The 18,273-nt window shown below is 46.9% G+C and overlaps 1 protein-coding gene across 1 annotated transcript in view; it reads right to left on the reverse strand.

Moving 5' to 3' along the window:
- Positions 1-18,273, reverse strand: part of ADAMTSL3 (ADAMTS like 3) — a 169,324-nt gene that overhangs the window by 89,922 nt on the left and 61,129 nt on the right. The window contains exons 4-6 of the mRNA XM_036278104.1: positions 14,917-15,044; positions 7,891-7,936; positions 3,650-3,886 (exon numbers count right to left, since the gene is read on the reverse strand). Coding sequence (XP_036133997.1) covers positions 3,650-3,886; positions 7,891-7,936; positions 14,917-15,044 — 411 coding nt within the window. The remainder of the gene's footprint in view (positions 1-3,649; positions 3,887-7,890; positions 7,937-14,916; positions 15,045-18,273) is intronic.

Below are 18,273 nucleotides of genomic sequence, written 5' to 3' on the forward strand. Positions count from 1 at the left end.
ACACACTTGCAAGGTTGAGATTCAATCAATGAATAGCTTGTGTCCATGCAACTCTCTCCACGGGGAGTAATATTCCACGATCGAATTACAGCCACACAGTTCCTGGGCCAAGCTCTGTCCTCACACATCGGGGTCCCTGAGCACTTTGCATTTCATGAGAATGCGAATCACCCTCTCTCCGGCCGTCCAGGGAGGGCGTGGGCTTGGGAGCCAACATGGCCTTGTTTGGAACAGTGTTCAGGGCCTTGCAAGAACGTGGGCGATTGAACACCTCCCTGAGCTCCTATGTTTGTTCCATAACTTTTTTTTTAAAGTTGCAGTTCATCCAAATCTTACAGCCAAAACAAGCGTGTGCAAACTTCACAGGAAAATAATATCTGAAGAGAAGGTCGGGTTGCCCCATGATTCATAGGACCTAAGCCAGAACTGCCCTTTAAATTGAGAAATGACTGGATTCGGGCTCTTGGGCCCCTTCGTAATCAACAATAAGCAACGTTTAAAAACGGCCTGAAGGGTTTTCAGCTTCTGTGGCATCTCCCGAAGACAAGACCTCTAATTATAATGATTTTAAAACCACTAAATGATTGACTATATCAATAAAATGTATTAACATCTATGAAATAAGAATTTCTGTACAGCCAGGCAAGGCAGAGTATAAATGAGATTCGTAATTCATGAGACAAGTTACACGAGACTGCTGATAACCTAAACAGATACTTAAACTACATGAGCAGTGCTTCTTGGAATAAATGTCCGTATATAAATCATCGCTTCACTGAGGATGATTGCAGAGTTCCTGCCTATGATTTCCTAATCAGCTAAGAGAAGACAGTGTTTAAAGAAGGGACATTACTCCAAATTAAGATATATATGAATTTCCTAAATAAGTCCAATTTAATCCTTCAAGAAGCCAACATTGTTTTTGAGTCAGGTTCCGCTTCAGATCAACCCTGAAAATTGGATTCCATGTTAGAAAAGACTCTAACATTCCTGCCTAAACAATTGTAATTTTAGGATGGAGGTATGACCGTCATTAAGGCTGTCCATGAGCTTCTCCTTCCAGCCTGTGGGAGGACAGCACTGCCCACCCCGAGACGCGAAGATGTCACTGACCGTCTCTGGCCAGTGAGACATGACCCCACCACGTGGACTCATGGGAGGGTCAGAGCGTGAGTCATGTGACCGTGTCCTCACTTCTGCAGTTATGGTGGAAAACAGGCGTTCGAACAAAGTGTCCCTCCGTCTGGGTCTCAGACGTTCCAAGAGCAGAGACCCCTGCCGACCCCTGTCGGACAAGGAGCATTGGCCAGAAATAACCTTGAATTGTTTCCAACCACTGCGTTTTGGGGGTTGCTGGTTACGCAGGGGCGCCACGGAATCACGCGTGGAGAAAGCAGGGTCAGCAACAGGGGCGGTGTTGTTCTCAACGGGACAGTTCGCAGATTCCTGGCTTCTGCTGACAACTAAAATCTGTAGCACGTTTCTGTCTGTGTGGGTGGTGATGACATCCACGGGGGTCACCGGCTGGAAGGGATGTACCCTCTGATGTGGGACCAGCAATGAGGGAAGCGGAGCCTACGTAGGATGGGGTGGGGGGATCCCTGTACCTTCCACTCAGTTTTGCTGTGAATCCGAAAAATTAAGTCTATTTTAAGAGGAAGTGAGGAAGGGGAGGGCAGAGTTCAGAGAGAGCCTGGACAGGCGGCCAGGGCCCTTCAATGACAAGCCATGGAGGGGTTGGGGTGCGAGGGGTAACATACTGATGGACATGTAGGGTGATCACTTTGTGGCGCAGGACACAACAGAGTCAGTAATATCATAACCGTGCAGGGTGACACACGGTGACTAGACCCCCTGCGGTGATGACTCTGTACGGCATGCAAACGTCAAATCACTATGCGGTACGCCTAAAACTAACACAGTACTGTATGTCAGCTATAGTTTAAAGTAAATAAATAAAAATACAGAGTACAGCCCTAGCCGGTGTGGCTCAGTTGTCTGAGCGTTGTCCCGTGCACCGAGAGGTGGCTGGTTCGATTCCCGCCCGGGGCACATGCCCAGGTTGTGGGCTCCACCCCCAGTAGGGGGCGTGCAGGAGGTGGCCAATTGATGTATCTCTTTCACATCGATGTGTCTCTCCCTTCCTCTCTCTCGAAAATCAATAAAAAATATATTTAAAAAAATTAAAATTAAAAAAAAAAAAGAGTGTATTTTCCAGCCAAAAAAAAAAAAGACAATCGCTTTGGCCACCGTGTGGAGATCGGATCCAAGGGAGACCACGTGGAGCTGAGACATCAGAACAGGCGGCTATTAATGCCGTGAGGTCAGAGTAGTTGGCGGAGGCCTAGACTAAGAAGTCGGCGGCCGCAGAAAGCAACAGTGAGTCCAAAACAGACTTTGAAGGTAGACCTGACAGGACTTGGCGGTGGGTTAGATGTGTAAGTGGAAAGAGAAGAATCCAGAATGACCCGGAGTGCTGCCGTGAGCAGCTGGAGTTGATTTTCTGGACGAAGGAAAGAAAAAGCTAGTTTGAGGAGCAAGATGATGGGTCACCTCTGAACCTGGCACTCAGTCGGTGGTTTGGTGGTTTGCTTGCTGTTGTGACTATTGTTGATAATGAGCGTAAAAGGGTAGATGGAATACTAGCCATTCATTATTTTAATTCCCCCCCACCCCTCAGAAATCGAAGGAACAGAGGGGGAATCCCATCCTTTCCCAGCCATCCCCACACTATCTCAACAACCTGTCAGAGGACCCCCAATGCTCACACCGAAACACCCGTGTGGGGTTCTGCCTCAGCCACTCATCACTGCCCTGCAAAGTCCACTCTGAACGGCCACTCAGAATGGGTCCATGCTTCTTCAGCAAATAAGTCACTGCCCCTAAGGACCCGAGACAATGAACTACAAGAGTAAAACAATGAATTAAAAGTCTCAGAGATACCTAGTTGGTGTGGCTCAATGGCTGAGCATCGACCCTGCACCAAGAGGTCACCAGTTTGACTCCCGGTCAGGACACATGCCCAGGTTGTGGGCCCAGTCCCCAGTGGGGGGCATGCAGGAGGCAGCCAATCAATTGTTCTCTCTTAGATATTTCTCTCTCTCTCCCTCTCACTTCCTCTCTCTCTACAATCAATAAAGAAAAACATTTAAAAAAAGAAGACGAAGAAAAAAAAAAAAGGCCCAGAGAATATAGCATCATTAACCTTCCAAACCAGTGGTTCTCAAAGTGAGGTCCTCGGGCCCAGGATCAGCATCTCCCAGAACTTGCCGAAAATGCAAATCTTCAGGCCCCACCCCAAATCCACGGGTTCAGAAAGTCTGGGGTTGGAGCCCAGCACACTGTGTTTTAACAACCCCTTCCGGCGGTTCCGATGAGCTTCCAAGCTGCAGAACCACTGGCCTAAGGTGCACCCTAAAAGGTTTCACGTTGCAATCTTCAGGACTCTACTTGGGCAAAAATTAAACTATTTTAAATAAGCAAAACAACTTAAAAGGCGAGGAATCCTCTCTAGAATATTTTTTACATGAAAATGATCAAAAACAAGGATCTCATGTGCACGGACAAAAGGAAAGAAGAGAGAGATGCTGTTTACTGAGAGTGGGGTGGCACCCCCGTGAACTGGGGGGAGGGTGAGCAGGGGGCTTACCTGACAAATGCCACTGATGCACATGCCCAGGGAGTCAGTGTGGCAGCGTGTGCCATCCAGGACCTTGGGGGCCAACTCCACGACCAAGCTCTGTCCCCGTGCGTGACACTTGAGCGCACAGGGGGCGGTGGGGTCATTGTACCGCGGAAGCCACTCATAGTAACGGCCCTGGTACTGGACGTCATTGTAGGCGGAGCACTGCTGGGCTCTGAAGTCCTCCGCGTCAGGGGGGCAGTCCTGGGGAAGACAAGGGCACACGCACGTCACCCAGTCACATGGGAGCCCTGGACGTGTCCACCCGAGTCCCGTGAGACCTGATCCCCCCTGCCCCTCTCCTGGGAGTCACCTCTTTCCCTCTGAACATTCAAAACAGAACCCTCCGCTGGGGGACTCTAGCAAAACCTCCAGGGTAATGATCCACACGGGGGAATCACCATTTACTCGGATCACACCCCAACCCCAAATAATGAATGCTTCCGTGGACGCCACGCTCTGCTGTCTCATCCACCTCGGATGTACACTTTCATTCACATGACACGGTCCCCTTCTTTTTGAAACAAGGGGAACACAATGCTTTCGACTCTTGCAGGTGACTCAAGGTCTTCCCAGGGAATACGAATTATCACGAACACCTTCGGGGCCATTTCCACGGGAAGGATGATTTGGCCCCATGCCGGCCCCAAACTGCTGTGCGTGGGGAGACCTCGTGTTCGTTGCTTTTTTAAAAAAATATTATTGTTGTTTAATTCATCTGCCTTGTTCCCAGACCCCAGCCAAGTGCCTGCCTCCGACAGATTGTAGGATGGAGAGACAGGGTAGCTTTTTCTAATTCTGTCTACAACAAACGCACATACATTCTGAGTAACCACCCTGGGGCGCTCTCGTAATCACAGTGAAAAGTGTTTGTACAAGTCTTGATGACCCAAGGATGTTTTAACTTAACTGCCGATCCCTCCCATTAGCTATTTCCGAAGCGAGATGCCGGATGACAAAAATGTTCTTTCACTCGGATACAAAGTACAAACGTCCTGATGAATGGAATTAACGAATTGTACAGAAACTTCCCCAGAACGGGCACAGAATGGCAATATGGTATTGTATATTTTTTTTCTTTTGACAAAAGTAATGTTTACTGTAAACTTGAAAAATAGTTTCTGTTCAAAAAAAGAATAACTAGGAAAGACCCTTGTGCCTAAATCTTTACCCAGATCCTTGACTGCTTCCCAAGGACAAATCTCTGGAAATAAAATTTCTGAGAAGAAGGGTGTGTTTCACAGGCTTTTAAAAAATATTGCAAAACTGCGCTCCAGGAAGGTATTATTAATATTCTCAGGCTATGTAAGTTCCCTTTACTCAATACCTCTTCTCAGTTTGGATATTATTATTATTATTATTAATTCTCACTTGAGGATATTTTTCCACTGATTTTTAAAGAGAGTGGGAGGGAAGAGGGGAGAGAAAGAGAGAGAGAAACATCGATGTGAGAGAGAGACACATCATTTGGTTGCCTCCTGCACAACCCTACTGGGTCCAAGGATCAAACCTGCAACCCAGGCACATGCCCTTACTGGAATCGAACCCATGACTCTTCGGTCCTTAGGCCAATAGGCCAATACTCTTAACTGCGAAGCCAAACTGGCCAGGGCTGGGTATTATAATTCCCTAGAAGTTTTTCCAGTCATAATTGTTACATAGATTTGCATTTCCTTTTAATTATTTAGGTTTCATATATTTTCATGTATATTTGTTTATGGCAGTGATTCTTCAAAAATTTATCTATTGGAATGTTTGTCATTTTATTATTTTTAACAGATAAAACTATTTAACTTCACAGTAAAGTTAGTTATTAACGCTCTGTCCTTGGTATTGAAAAGATTTTCTCCATTTAATTTTGGAGCTTTATGAATTCAAGAAGTTCTAAATTTTCGTGTAGTCAGCTCTATTAAGATTTCCTTTAAGGTTTCTTTCCTTATTAATAAGCTTAGAAATGCTTTTGCCATCTCCCTCAGAACAGATAAATACTTAAATGTATTCTTCTTGTTCCTTTATGGTCTAACAATTACGTTAAATTTATTTTTCAATTACAGTTGACGTACAATGTTATATTAGTTTCAGGTGTACAACTTAGTGATGAGGTAGTTCTCTACCTTATGAAGTAATCACCCCAAGTCTAGTACCCATCTGGCACCATAGTTATTATAATATTACTGACTCTATTCCCTAACAGAAATTATATTGACCTCTTGGCCACATCTAAAATTTATTTTGATGTGTAGTATAATGTAAAAATTTAACTTCATGTTTTCCACAGATAACTACTAATAAATTATCAGCCAGAATTTCAAAATTTAGTTTCTGCCTTTATTTACTACTTGACTTTTGTATTTTACTGTGTTTATGCCTTTATACACTTGCCTCAAATCCTTTCTGGAAGTCAGTAGGGAATAAATAAAACATAACAAATAAACTTTCTCCCAGGATTAATTATATGAGTTTGCTGTGAATCCATCCAGAACCCGATACTGCGGCCACATTCTTCTGTCCGGCAAGACTACACCTTAACCCAGGTCACACCTGCGGAGGAGTCAGACTGAAGAAGGCTACGACCAGAATGAGGACTGTGTCCTCCATCCGGCGCTGGGGAAGGTCCTCAGAGTAAGGTTCATACAGCTGAGTGGCTCCTCAAAAGATTAAGACGAGCCCTGGCCAGTTTGGCTCAGCGGTTAGAGTGTCGGCCTGCGGTCCGGAGAGGCCCGGGTTCGGTTCCCGCTAAGGGCACGTACTTCGGTTGCAGTTTGTCCCCGGCCCTGGTTGGTTGTGCGGGTGGCAGCCACTCGATGTGTCCCTTCACGTCGATGTTTCTCACTCTCTTTCCCTTCCTCTCTCTCCCTCCCACTCTATCTGTACAAAAAAATAAATAAATAAATAAATAAAAAATAAAAAAAATAAAAAAAAAGATTAAGACGAGAACCACCCTATGACAAAGCTCTTCCACATCTGGGTATTCACCCGAAGAATACAGAACACTACTTCGAAAAGATATCTGCATCTGTTGACTGCAGTGTTATTTACCACAGCCAAGATGTGGGAGCCACCTAAGTGTCCACCGATGGACAAATGGATAAAAAAGATGGGGTACAGCCCTGGCCTGTTTGGCTCAGCAGCTAGAGTGTCGGCCTGTGGACCAATGAGTCATGGGTCCACATTCTGGTCAAGGGCACGTCCCTCGGTTGCGGTTCGGCCTCGGCCCTGGTCGGGGTCGTGTAGGAGGCAGCCAAGTCAATGTGTCTCTCTCACGTCGATGTTACTCTCTCTCTCCCTCTCGCTCTCTCTGAAGATAAATGGAAAAGTATCCTCAGGTGAGAATTAAACAAAAAGAAGATATATACCATGGGACACGCTCTGCTGTAAAAAATGAAATATTGCCATTTGTGTGTCGGCATGGACGGAATTTGAGGATGCTATGCTCAGTGAGATAAGTCAGATGGAAAAAGAAACCCATGTATGATTTCACTCCTATGTGAAATACAAAATAAAAGAAGAACACACATGCACATACACACATATACAGACAACAGACAGGTGATTACAGAGGGAAGGAGGCTGGGGTCAAGTGTTTGGCGACAGATGACCAACAGACTTTCGGTGGTGAACACGCTGCAGTGAACAGAGAGAGCAAACTATAGTGCTGAATGCCTGACGCTTATATTATAAACCAACGTTACCGCAGTTTATAGAAGAGTCAGGTTTATAAACCCTTCCTCGTGTGTGAGTCCTCGCGTTACCTACCATTCTCCTGAACTCATCTTGCTGTGGGCAGGACAGATGAGTTCCAGTCTGTGTTTTTTAGGTGGCCTTTGGGAAATAATTCCACCTCCCTCGGCCCAGCCTCCTCCTCATTTGCAAGAGAAACGACCACACCCCGGAGGCCTCCAGGGCCGGGTGAGGTGCCGCAAACGGAGCACTTGGAATTCTGAGGGCGTTTACAGAAACGAGGCCTTGCGTCTACGAATTCGGAAATTAGGACATACTTCCCAAGTCAGATCATACGTGTGAAAGGTTCTCCAAAGGTAGTGCACATGGGAGCCAAGAGACACACACAACCTGCTGTCCATTAAACAAATATGCAGCATTTCCGTGAAGGCACCAGAGACCATGAGCGTCACAGTACACACAACAGTATTATAACCGAAACCATGAACGTCTTTTATTAGATTCCATATTTTTATTACAGAACTTACATGATTGCTGCACGTCCTGTAGCGAATATTCTGCCCTTCACAATTCCTAAAGGGGAAAAATAGAGAGGGAAAGAAGAAAACAATGATTTCATGAAAATGGCAAACGGGGGCGGGGGGGGGGAGGGGTAGAAGCCAAAGCAAGGCCCTGGTAAAACTTTTCTTGGCTCACAGAACCTCTCAAAAATTGAAAGTTTAAATTCTAAGAAACAACTTTCACGGATCGGGAGGCTATAAAGTCTCATGGCAGCACCACTTTATGAAATAGAGAGTGAATTCTTTAGTTTCATTAACGCAATAATGTGACTTACACGCAGCTCTCACCCTGGGGACCACATAACCACTGAAATCCATGTGTTGTGAGTGAGAGAGATGTGTGCAAATGTGTATTTTTCTATGACAATGAAGGAAAAGCGACCAGCAGGGCACTTCTGTGGAATGTGCCAATAGCAGAAGTTCTCCCTCATCGAGGACCAGACCCACGCTGGCTGGGGCTCCAGCACCTTCCCTCATCAATACCACGGCCAGTCCTTCGACACGGGCCTTTTTCCTGAGCGAGTGTCTACGTCTGCGTCGGCTCCATGTTATCTGGTGGTTGTTTCGAGCAGGTGCATGGCTGGCACAGGACGGGGCCTCTGCATTTCACAAAGGGGAGGCAGCAGCGCACACGATACCGAACTTTTTCCGTGATCTTTTTCCTCAAAACTGCAGGTGTGTTTCCCCGGCCTCTGACATGCAGGCCTGCAGAGAAGTCTAAAGTTTGTTCTTTGGTACACTACATGTGTTCCACTGTTCTGCCTGGAAGCTTAGTTTTTGGTGGGGTTAGTGTGCGTGTGTTGGTATGTGCAGTAAAATCTGTAGCCAGGGTGTATCCAGCTGTGAGTTTCTTCTGAACAATTCTGAGTAAAAACGGTGAGCCCCTTTGACTGCGATGCTCGAGGTTTTTATTTGCAGTGCCAGGAAGTAGTCCCCGGTTATAACTCTGATTGCAGCTCTTGTTCCAAAAACAGCCATGATTCCCGAGTTAGAGCCCCCTCTGCTCCGATGCCTGGTTTTCTCTTCGACACATCTCATCGCTCTCTTCTGAGATGCATCTCAAGCTTCTCCTATGTGCCCAAACACCACCTCCAGACACACCCCTCCACGGGGCTGACCTTCCTTTTCTGCAGTGGAGGTTTTGTATTTTAGTGTCTGAGACAGTCCCTCTCTGCCATCCTTCCCCGTCTCCCCCTTCTCGCTTTGCATCCCATGCCATCCTCGCCTTCCTTTCTGTTCCTTCTTTCCAATATTTACTGTGCACATTTCAATCACGTACAAAAGCCCCGGCCTCCTCCCAGCCTCCGTGAGAAGACATTCGGGAGAGGGGGGTCTCACGGTGGAGAGAACCGCGTTACCCAGATGACAGCGTGCGCTCTGAGTGGGACACAGACAGCGTGCCCATCGCTCGCGCCTGTTCATCGGTTCCCCTGACTTCTGTGTGAGGACATCCTCCCAGCTCATGGCCACCGGCTGGCCCAGGCTCCGTATCCTGTGACCCTGTGCATTGCCAACTCCGAGACTCGTCCTAGGTGCGCGGCTCTGAAACTCACTCAGCTCTGCCGAGGCTTCGTCCAGCCGGCGGGGCGACTGTCTTAGGGCGGAGGGGTCTTTCTCCCGGCCAAAGGGAAATGACCCCGCTCTCCTGGGAACGACACAAGGTCACTTGCTTGCATGACTGACTCCATTGTGCTCTTCGCGTGTGGACGAAAGAAGAACATAAATCACAGGGAAAGTGAAAGGGCGATTTCAAGTGCTCTGTTTATTTTGAAAAAGCCCCAATTGAGGAAAGCAGCTAATAGATTCGGGAAGTGATAACTTCAAGCTTTCGGAATCATGCTGACTTATAACCCTAAAAAGCTTTTGATTCTAATTTCAAGGGGCCAGGCAAATGACAGAGGCACCGTTCACGAGAATATCGGAATCGATCTAAATACTGGAATGTGTGCGTGCATGTACACACACACACACACATGCACACACAGAAACCTGTTGAAACTTACAAAGAGTGGCATTTTCTTCAAAAGTGCAGGACAACCTCAGAAGTGATTTTTTCAGATGCATTTTTAGGAACTGCTTAATTTTAGCAATTCACGTGAACAACAAAACCACCTCTATAAAAAGAAATCTATGCCCTGGCCGGTTTGGCTCAGCGGTTGGAGCGTCGACCTGTGGTACAGAGAGACCCGGGTTCGGTTCCCGCTAAGGGCATGTACCTCGGTTGCAGTTTGTCCCCGGCCCTGGTTGGTCGTGCGGGTGGCGGCTGCTCGATGTGTCCCTTCAGGTCGATGTTTCTCTCTCTCTCTCTTCCTCTCTCTCCCTCCTGCTCTATCTGAACAAAAAATGGAAAAATGTCCTCGGGTGAGGATAAAAAAAAAAAAATCTAAAACCCCCCAAAAAGAACATCGTGTCCGTTGAAGGCAGCTTACGGTTGTGTCCCAGCCCCACAGGGTCCATGGTCTACCCTTATGGCCGCCTGCTGTGTCCAAACCATGAAGGAGGAACTTGCTTCTTGAGTGTCAAGCCTGAAAATCTAAACCCAAAACATCAGCATAGCTCCACTGTATGTAAAATTTTCCTTTTGTTAATCCTCACCCGAGAATATATTTTCATTGATTTTTAGATAGAGTGGGAGGGAGAGAGAAAAAAACATCAACGTGAGAGAGACACATCAATTGGTTGCCTCCCGCACGACCCCAACCAGGGCCAGAGATTGAACCCGTGACCCTTCGGTCCGAGGGTCGATGTTCTAACTGCTGAGCCGGCCAGAGCAATCTCCACTATAAATGCTGCTGCAGCCACAGTACAGGGATGTTGAAAGAGATCCTTTTATTTCATGAATTCTCAAAATACAAAGTACCAGTGTGGTATTTTCTACAACTACTTCTTATGGTGAACCTGCTAGGGACCAGGATGTGGACGTAAAGACACAAGGAGACCCCTGGCCAGGTGGTTCAGTTAGCTGGAGCGTGGTCCCGTGCACCAGAAGGTTTTGGGTTTGAGTCCCAGTCAGGGCACATACCTGCGTTGTGGGTCCGACCCAGGTTGAGGCACATGCAGGAGGTAAGCGACTGATGTTTCTCTCTCACATAAACATTTCTCTCTTTCTCTCTCTCCCCTTCCTCTCTTTCTAAAGTCTATATATGTCCTTGGGTGAGGATTGAAAAATTGGGGGGAAAAAATCAGGGAGAGTCTCTCTCGGTTCTCTTAACAAGTCAGAGTGAGGTTTTGTTTTGTTTTAATCTTCACACAAGAATATGTTTTTAATGATTTGAGAGAGAGAGGAAGTGGGAGAGAGAGACAGAGACTGATGTAAGAGAGAACATCCATTGGCCTCCTCCTGCAGGCCCCCTACTGGGGATTGAGCCCCAAACCCGGGCATGTGTCCTGACTGGGAATCAAACCAGCGACCTCCCGGTGCATGGGATGATGCTCAACCAAGCAAGCCACACCGGCCAGGCTAAATGCAAGTTATTTTAAAGTTAAGGACACTGGAGTCCTAATTCCCTGAGCAGGAACCTGGCAGCTTATTCTGGAAATAATTCCTTTGGCTCAAAGAAACAGAGCTGCAGAAATATTACTTCCAAGCCTTTAATTTCATTCTAATTATTATAGTGCAAGAGCTAATGGTTATCAGGAGTATATGAAAATTCGAGAACATCGTTTCACAATTATGTATTCTCTGTCCATTACAACATTCATCACACCCTGAAACTGGAGATTTTTGAAGCCATAAATTTATGAATATATAAAAAACATATGTTGATTCCACATGAGGGTACATTAAAAACATTAATAAAATCGCCCTGGAGTTTATAGCACTGTAATTTATTACATTCATTTGATGATATATTGACTCAAAAACTAGCGTCTTAAAAACTGAGAAGCATGTGTTTTAAAGAATAAAAATATATTAATTTTTCTTTAAAATAGCAGTTAACTTAAACCTGTGTTTCCCAGGGTTGGCACTTGAACAGGCTATCAAGTTACACATTTCTGCAAGAGAAAGAGACATTCTGGCTGGCACATGGCACAGTGCAGAAGAACTCACATTGTATCTCCACGTGATCCAACTCTGAAACAACTTTATCCACAGAGACACAAATGAGCAAAGTGGCTACATTCATCCCCTTCCCCAAATCACAAATCCGAAAAAGCACGCTGATGAAAGGAGAAGGCTCCAAAATGCTTTCTCCGGCTTGGGGACAGCTTTCTCTAGGTTTTCTATATAACCCCTCTGTATTCCTCTTCCAGGAAAATTCGGCCACGAGAACTCAATGTTTATGAGGATTTCATGAGTCTCTAGGATAGAGACCTGAGAAGCTTTTCCAAAGGAAGCGGGATCCCTGCTTTCGCGTCTCGGAGAACTTTCCGAATGAAGTTGGAAGTTCTTAACACGGAGGGGGCGTGTGAGGTTTGGGGTGCCTAAAAGGGGGTAAGCAGGAATGCAGGAATGCGTGAATTATTAACGAACCTGCGGCCCTTGTTTTGAATGACTCTAATTTAATTTTTAGTGCAAAGAAATGATGGTACTGTCCCGGTTTCTTCCCAGGAACGGAGAGTGAGTGGGTGTGCCACAGGCCTGGCCCCGGGCCAGGAACCAAGCGGGAATAAGGACATTTATCACCTCACACTTGCCTTAGTGTAAATACCACAGAAGGTATGATTCTCTCATTTAATTTCTATTTATTTATTTTTTAAAAATCCTCACCTGCGGATATTTTTCCATTTATTTTCAGACAGAGAGGGGGAGAGAAAGAGAGAGAGAGGGAAACATCTATGTGAGAGAGACACATCGACTGGTTGCCTCCTGCACACCCCTGACCAGAGCCAGGGAACCGAATGAAACCGGGGTACGTGCCCTTGACCGGAATTAAACCCGAGACTCCTTGGTCCTCAGGCTGATGCTCTAACCACTGAGCCAAACCGGCCAGGGATGGTAACGTAGTTACTTATTGTCCGTCCCTGGACTAGAGGACTCGTCAGAGTAGGCTCCGTGTTAGTTTACTCCGCTGCTGATGAACTCCTTCCCCACATCAAGGTATGACGAGCATGCAGAGTTGGAGGCTCAGACACTGGAAGGACTTTGGAAAATTTCTTTGCGACATCTGTGCTGTGACCCACCTCCCACCAAGAGAGAGAAGGGCCCTGGCCAGTCCGGCTCAGGGATCAGAGCGTTGGCCTACAGACCGCAGAGTTGCAGGTTCGATTCCAGTCAAGGGCACGTACCTCGGTTGCAATTCGGTCGCATCCGATCGATGTGTCTCTCTCACATCAATGTTTCTTTCTCTCTCTCCTTCCTTCCCACCCTCCCTCCCTTCCCTCTATCTGAAGATAAATGGAAAAATATCCTCAGGTGAGGACTGAAAAAAAAGAAAGAAAAGAAAGAAAGAGAGAGAAGGGATGAGGACTTCAGTCTGCTAACCCCAAATCCACAGGAAGAAACGCAAGGAGACTGGTGTGTCTCCTGCAGCGGTGGTGTCTAGCTCACCCCAAGGACGGTGGGGGCGGACAGGTGAGCTGCAGCGGCCTGTGTAAGCAGAGGAGCTGGGGGTCCCTGGACTCAGAGTCCGTCTCGCAATCTGGGGGTCTCCGGAGAAACAGGTGGATGGGGGGGCTTGCAAGGCAGCCTGTGGGAGCCAGGTCCCTGGGGCTAACCAAGACCGCGGAGGGGGGTGAGCAGACACAAGAAGGGAGACGCTGGGAGTCTCCCTCGCTGTCCAACAACTGGGCAGAGAGCTGCATGACCAAGGGAGAGGATGGCGATGGGCACATCTCAAGGGACAGCAGGCAGGAGATGGCGCGGGACTGGGGGTGGGGGGAGTGTCCCGGAGCCGTCCATCAAAGTGCCCACTAGCACGAGCCAGCGTGAACACCTGTCACACCAGAAAGCCGGTGCCCGCTCACGACGACGGTCTGGGCAGAACTCGCCGCCTGCGTTTCCCGTTTACCCAAACGTCCTTTCTGAACGTGTGCAGAGAGGGGACAATGCTGAGCAGCTGCCCTCCCCCCGAGAAACAGCTGACCCCAGCAGGGGAGGAGGAGACATAAATTCGCGTGCACTCTGAGACCACCGCTCGGCAAAGTGACAGTGATTTTACTCCAGGGAGGTAGCTCTCTCCAGGCAAAACCCAAGTAACCTAAACATAAATGAAAGAGTCGGCGGTCGTGTAAGCTGGTTGGTTGTGGTCCTTAATATACTCCCCCGTGCCTCTGAGCAAACAGCGTGCGTGCCACTTTTAAAAGGCAAACAAATAGCCCTGGCCGGTTTGGCTCAGCGGTTAGAGCGTTGGCCAGCGGTCCAGAGAGACCCGGGTTCGGTTCCCGCTAAGGGCACGTACCTCGGTTGCAGTTTGTCCCCGGCCCTGGTTGGTCGTGCGGGTGGCAGCCACTCGATGTGTCCCTTTCACATCCATGTTTCTCTCTCTCTCTTCCTCTCTCTCCCTCCCACTCTATCTGTACAAAAAATGGAAAAATGTCCTCGGGTGAGTATTAAATAAAAATAAATAAATAAATAAATAAATAAATAAATAAATAAATAAATAAAGGCAAACAAATAAACGCCGCCCCTCTCCCACCTGAACCGAGTATTAAATAAAAATAAATAAATAAATAAATAAATAAATAAATAAATAAAGGCAAACAAATAAACGCCGCCCCTCTCCCACCTGAACCTTAGCAGTCACTGCAAATGATTCAGACCCCTCAGAATTAGAGCCACAGATGCTAAGATCCTGGCCCTCTCAGGCCGGAAACCTCTCCTGCAAGTGACCTGAGGCCACAACTCTGGACCGGAGGCCGAGCACGCCAGCCTTCCCCCCAAATGTCCAGCGCCGCCACACCCACGCAAGGGGGACCCTGTTATGTGCTAATATGTAGACAGCAGATGAGACACCCCCATTACAGGCCCCGCCAAAGCCAACAAGCCAGGTGTCCCCTCACCCCCGCCCACCCAGGCCCGGGCACCCCACGGAGCCCACGGCCACCTCTCACCTCCCGGTCAAGCATCTCCGCAGAGAATAGGACGCTCCGCCCCCGCATGTCCGCGAGCAGTCACTCCAGTCTCCCCACGCGTCCCAGTTGCTGTCCTTGTCTTCGTCTGCCCGCGTGTTCCTTGACGTCTAGAACAGGAAAAGGCCACAGTAAATCACAGGCGATGCGCGGGAACACCCCACGCCCTGCCGAGCTGTTCCTCCGTCGCGGGCGAAGCTCCTCAGACACCGACGTCGCCCAGACACGCTCTGCTTTGCACAGGCTGCCTTCACGGAGACCACACGACAGCGGTCCGCGTGGGAGACCGGCCCAGGAGGGCACCTGCCCCTGGCACAGGTCTTGTCCTGATGCCCCCAAGCTCCATTTTAAACCTGCAATGTCATCGTCCCGGAATTTAAATAAACTTGCCGCGTATCAGTAATAGTTCTTCTTCTTCTTAATTCGTTTCCTGGCCTGCACAGCAGGGTACCAGCTTGCACCCGAGAAGTTCTCACCCCTGAATGCGGGTGTGCCCATCTGCTAGGCTGGCACTAACTCAAGGGCACTCGTAGCATAAGGATTTGTGGAGCCTCCTGAGAGAGGCTCCATTCTAAGAAAAGCAAGTTAATAAAGAGGGTCAGGGGTCCACGAACATAAGGAAGGGTCGTTTATGAAGAGAGTGTGGTTTAGTTTGTTTCCTGGACTCGCCACCACTGACGCAGGCCGGGGCTTCAGAAGAAAGAGAAAGAGGGAGTTTCAAGTTAAGCGTGCACAGATAGCTCTGGCCAGCGTGGCTTGACTGGTTGAGCGTCGTCCGGTACACCGCAAGGTTGTTGGTTTGATTCCCGGTCGGGGCACACACCCAGGTTGTGGGCTCAATCCCCGACGGGGGGCCTGCAAAAGGCAGCCAATGAATGTTTCTCTCTCATCAATGTTCTCTCTCTCCCTCTCCCTTCCCCTCTCTAGAATCAACTTTAAAAGATAGGTAAATAGATACAGATATGTTAAAAAGGGGGTGTTTATTACTCAAAGTTACAAAACTTTACTAAGGGACCGAAGCAGACTTGAATAATTGGAGAAACATGCTGTATTCTTAAGTGGGCAGACTCAATACTGTAACATGTTAATTCTCTCCAAATTAATCTATGTATTTATAGCAACTCCGATCAACATCTTTGCCAAAGGGAATTTTTTTGGAACCTAACAGAATGATTCTAAAATTCATCTGGTAGAGTAAATGCCTACAAGAGCCAAGGGAAAAAAAAACTGTAAAAGAACGGAAATGAGAGGGAAATTGCCTCAATTAAAAGAGTATAGAATTGGCACAGTGATCGTAGTCAGATGGATTAAATTTAAAAAAAAACAAGAGTCTAGAAACAGACCCAAGTGTGAGGATGTAGTACGGGGCCACAAGTCAATATGATGAATGGTTTAAAAAAAATAATAGATAACGTCTTCCTAAAATACACCAAAATGAATTCCAGATATATCAGAACTTTATATTAAAAATGCCCAAACCATAAAATGCTGGAAAAATCACAGATTTGGAGTCATATAAACCTGATACAGGAAAGATGGCCCTACAGATGTCAACAATGGTAGAAAGTATAGGGGGGAAAAAACTGATGGGATTGATGAGGTCAAGATAAAAACCCATTTAGCATTTTCCATCTCGTCACCTACAGACACAGGTGTCAGTCGATGAATATACAAGCGAAAATGTAGTGTAAACGCAAAATATACAGGCTGGAAATAAGTACGGCAGGCTGCCTCTAAGTACGGACAAGACGAGGAGGAATGCTAACTGGGGAAACACACGAAGGGAGCGCCGAGGGAACGTTCACTTCTCTTACCCCCTTCACAGACCTGGAGCAAATCTGACAAGCGTGTTCAACGTGATGAAGCCAGGTGATGTTATAATGGATGTTCGTTTTATCTGAACTTCTGTGGTTTTTCAAATTTCTTTTTTTAAAATGTTTTTTGAGCCAAAAGGCAATCATTACAGAACCATCTAAGCCTATGCTGTTTTTATTTTTTATTTTTTTAATTCCTCACCTGAGGATATTTTTCTATTTACTATCAGAGAGAGTGGGAGGGAGGGAGAGAGAGAGACAGAGAGAAACATCAATGTGATAGAGCTACATCGACTGGTTGCCTCCCACACCACCCAACCAGGGCTGGGGATGAACCGCAACCAAGATACATGCCCTTGATCAGAATCGAACCCGAGACTCACTGGTCCACGGGCCGACACTCTCACCACTGAGCCAAACCAGCCAGGGCCTATGTTGTTTTAATACAGGTAGACATGTACGTGCCTAGAGAAAGGAGTGAGTATTGAGTGGTTAATTAAAATGTTAGCAGTGGTGGCCTCTGTGCCGGAGGACTCTGGGTGATGTTAACATCTTCTGTCTTTGTTGTGATTTCTCTGCACTCTGTACAGTTTTCTTTTTAAGCAAATACTGGAAGAGTTCGACTGAAAACAAACAAACAACAACAACAAGCAAACAAACAAGAACCACATCCTGTTGGCATCCGCAAACGTCCAAGTCAGACAGAAGTTTCCAGGTTAGTTCTAAGTCGGGGACCAGAAGTGTGTGAGAAGGAAACCCTGACATCCAGCCTGGGGCTGAACCCGATACTGCGCTCCCTTCCTTAAGCACGAGGCCAACTTACCTCATCCAACCGAAAAAAATGTTTAAAAATTAAATTAAGAGAGGGATCTGTGAAAAGGACCTTCAAATGTGAAATGAAGAAATAGCGACTAGACGCAAGGAGAGGCTTTTCCAGTGATTTTCACCCAAGTCTCACCAGCCAGTGGGTTGGGTGGCGTCTTGCCAAGCTACCTATTTATAGCACAGTGAGCAGCCCCCGGCTAGAGGCAATATTTCGGTAAAGGATAAGGACCTGGCAACTTGTCAAATCTGTCATCGGGAATAAGGGCTAATTAAAGCCATACTATTTATGCTTCCAATTAGACCACTGTTCAGTTCAATTTTCTACATTAAACGTCACCAGATACAGCCGTGTCTTGCCTATAACATACTATAAAATAGAGTTTTAATTCATAAAAACAATACAATAAGCAGTTTAAGACGTTCATCTGGACTTTGGGGGTAGGTGAGTCCGGATCACTGAGGTAAACCTGGAAATATACACAGCTGCAACTGATTTTTCATTTTGTCACCCGATACGCTGATAGGCTGCATGTGAAAAGTTGAAAAACATCATCATATATATTTTAAAGTGAAAGTTGAGTCCTTTGCAATATCGTTTTAATTTATTTTTACTCTCCCATCTGTTCAGTTTATGGTTCGAGTCAAGTTTTCTTTCCATAACTTCTCCACTTTTACTTACAAGAAAATAAATTAAAAAACA

The sequence above is a fragment of the Molossus molossus genome, unplaced genomic scaffold (assembly GCF_014108415.1).
Source record: "Molossus molossus isolate mMolMol1 unplaced genomic scaffold, mMolMol1.p scaffold_m16_p_24, whole genome shotgun sequence".
Classification (NCBI taxonomy): Eukaryota; Metazoa; Chordata; class Mammalia; order Chiroptera; family Molossidae; genus Molossus; species Molossus molossus.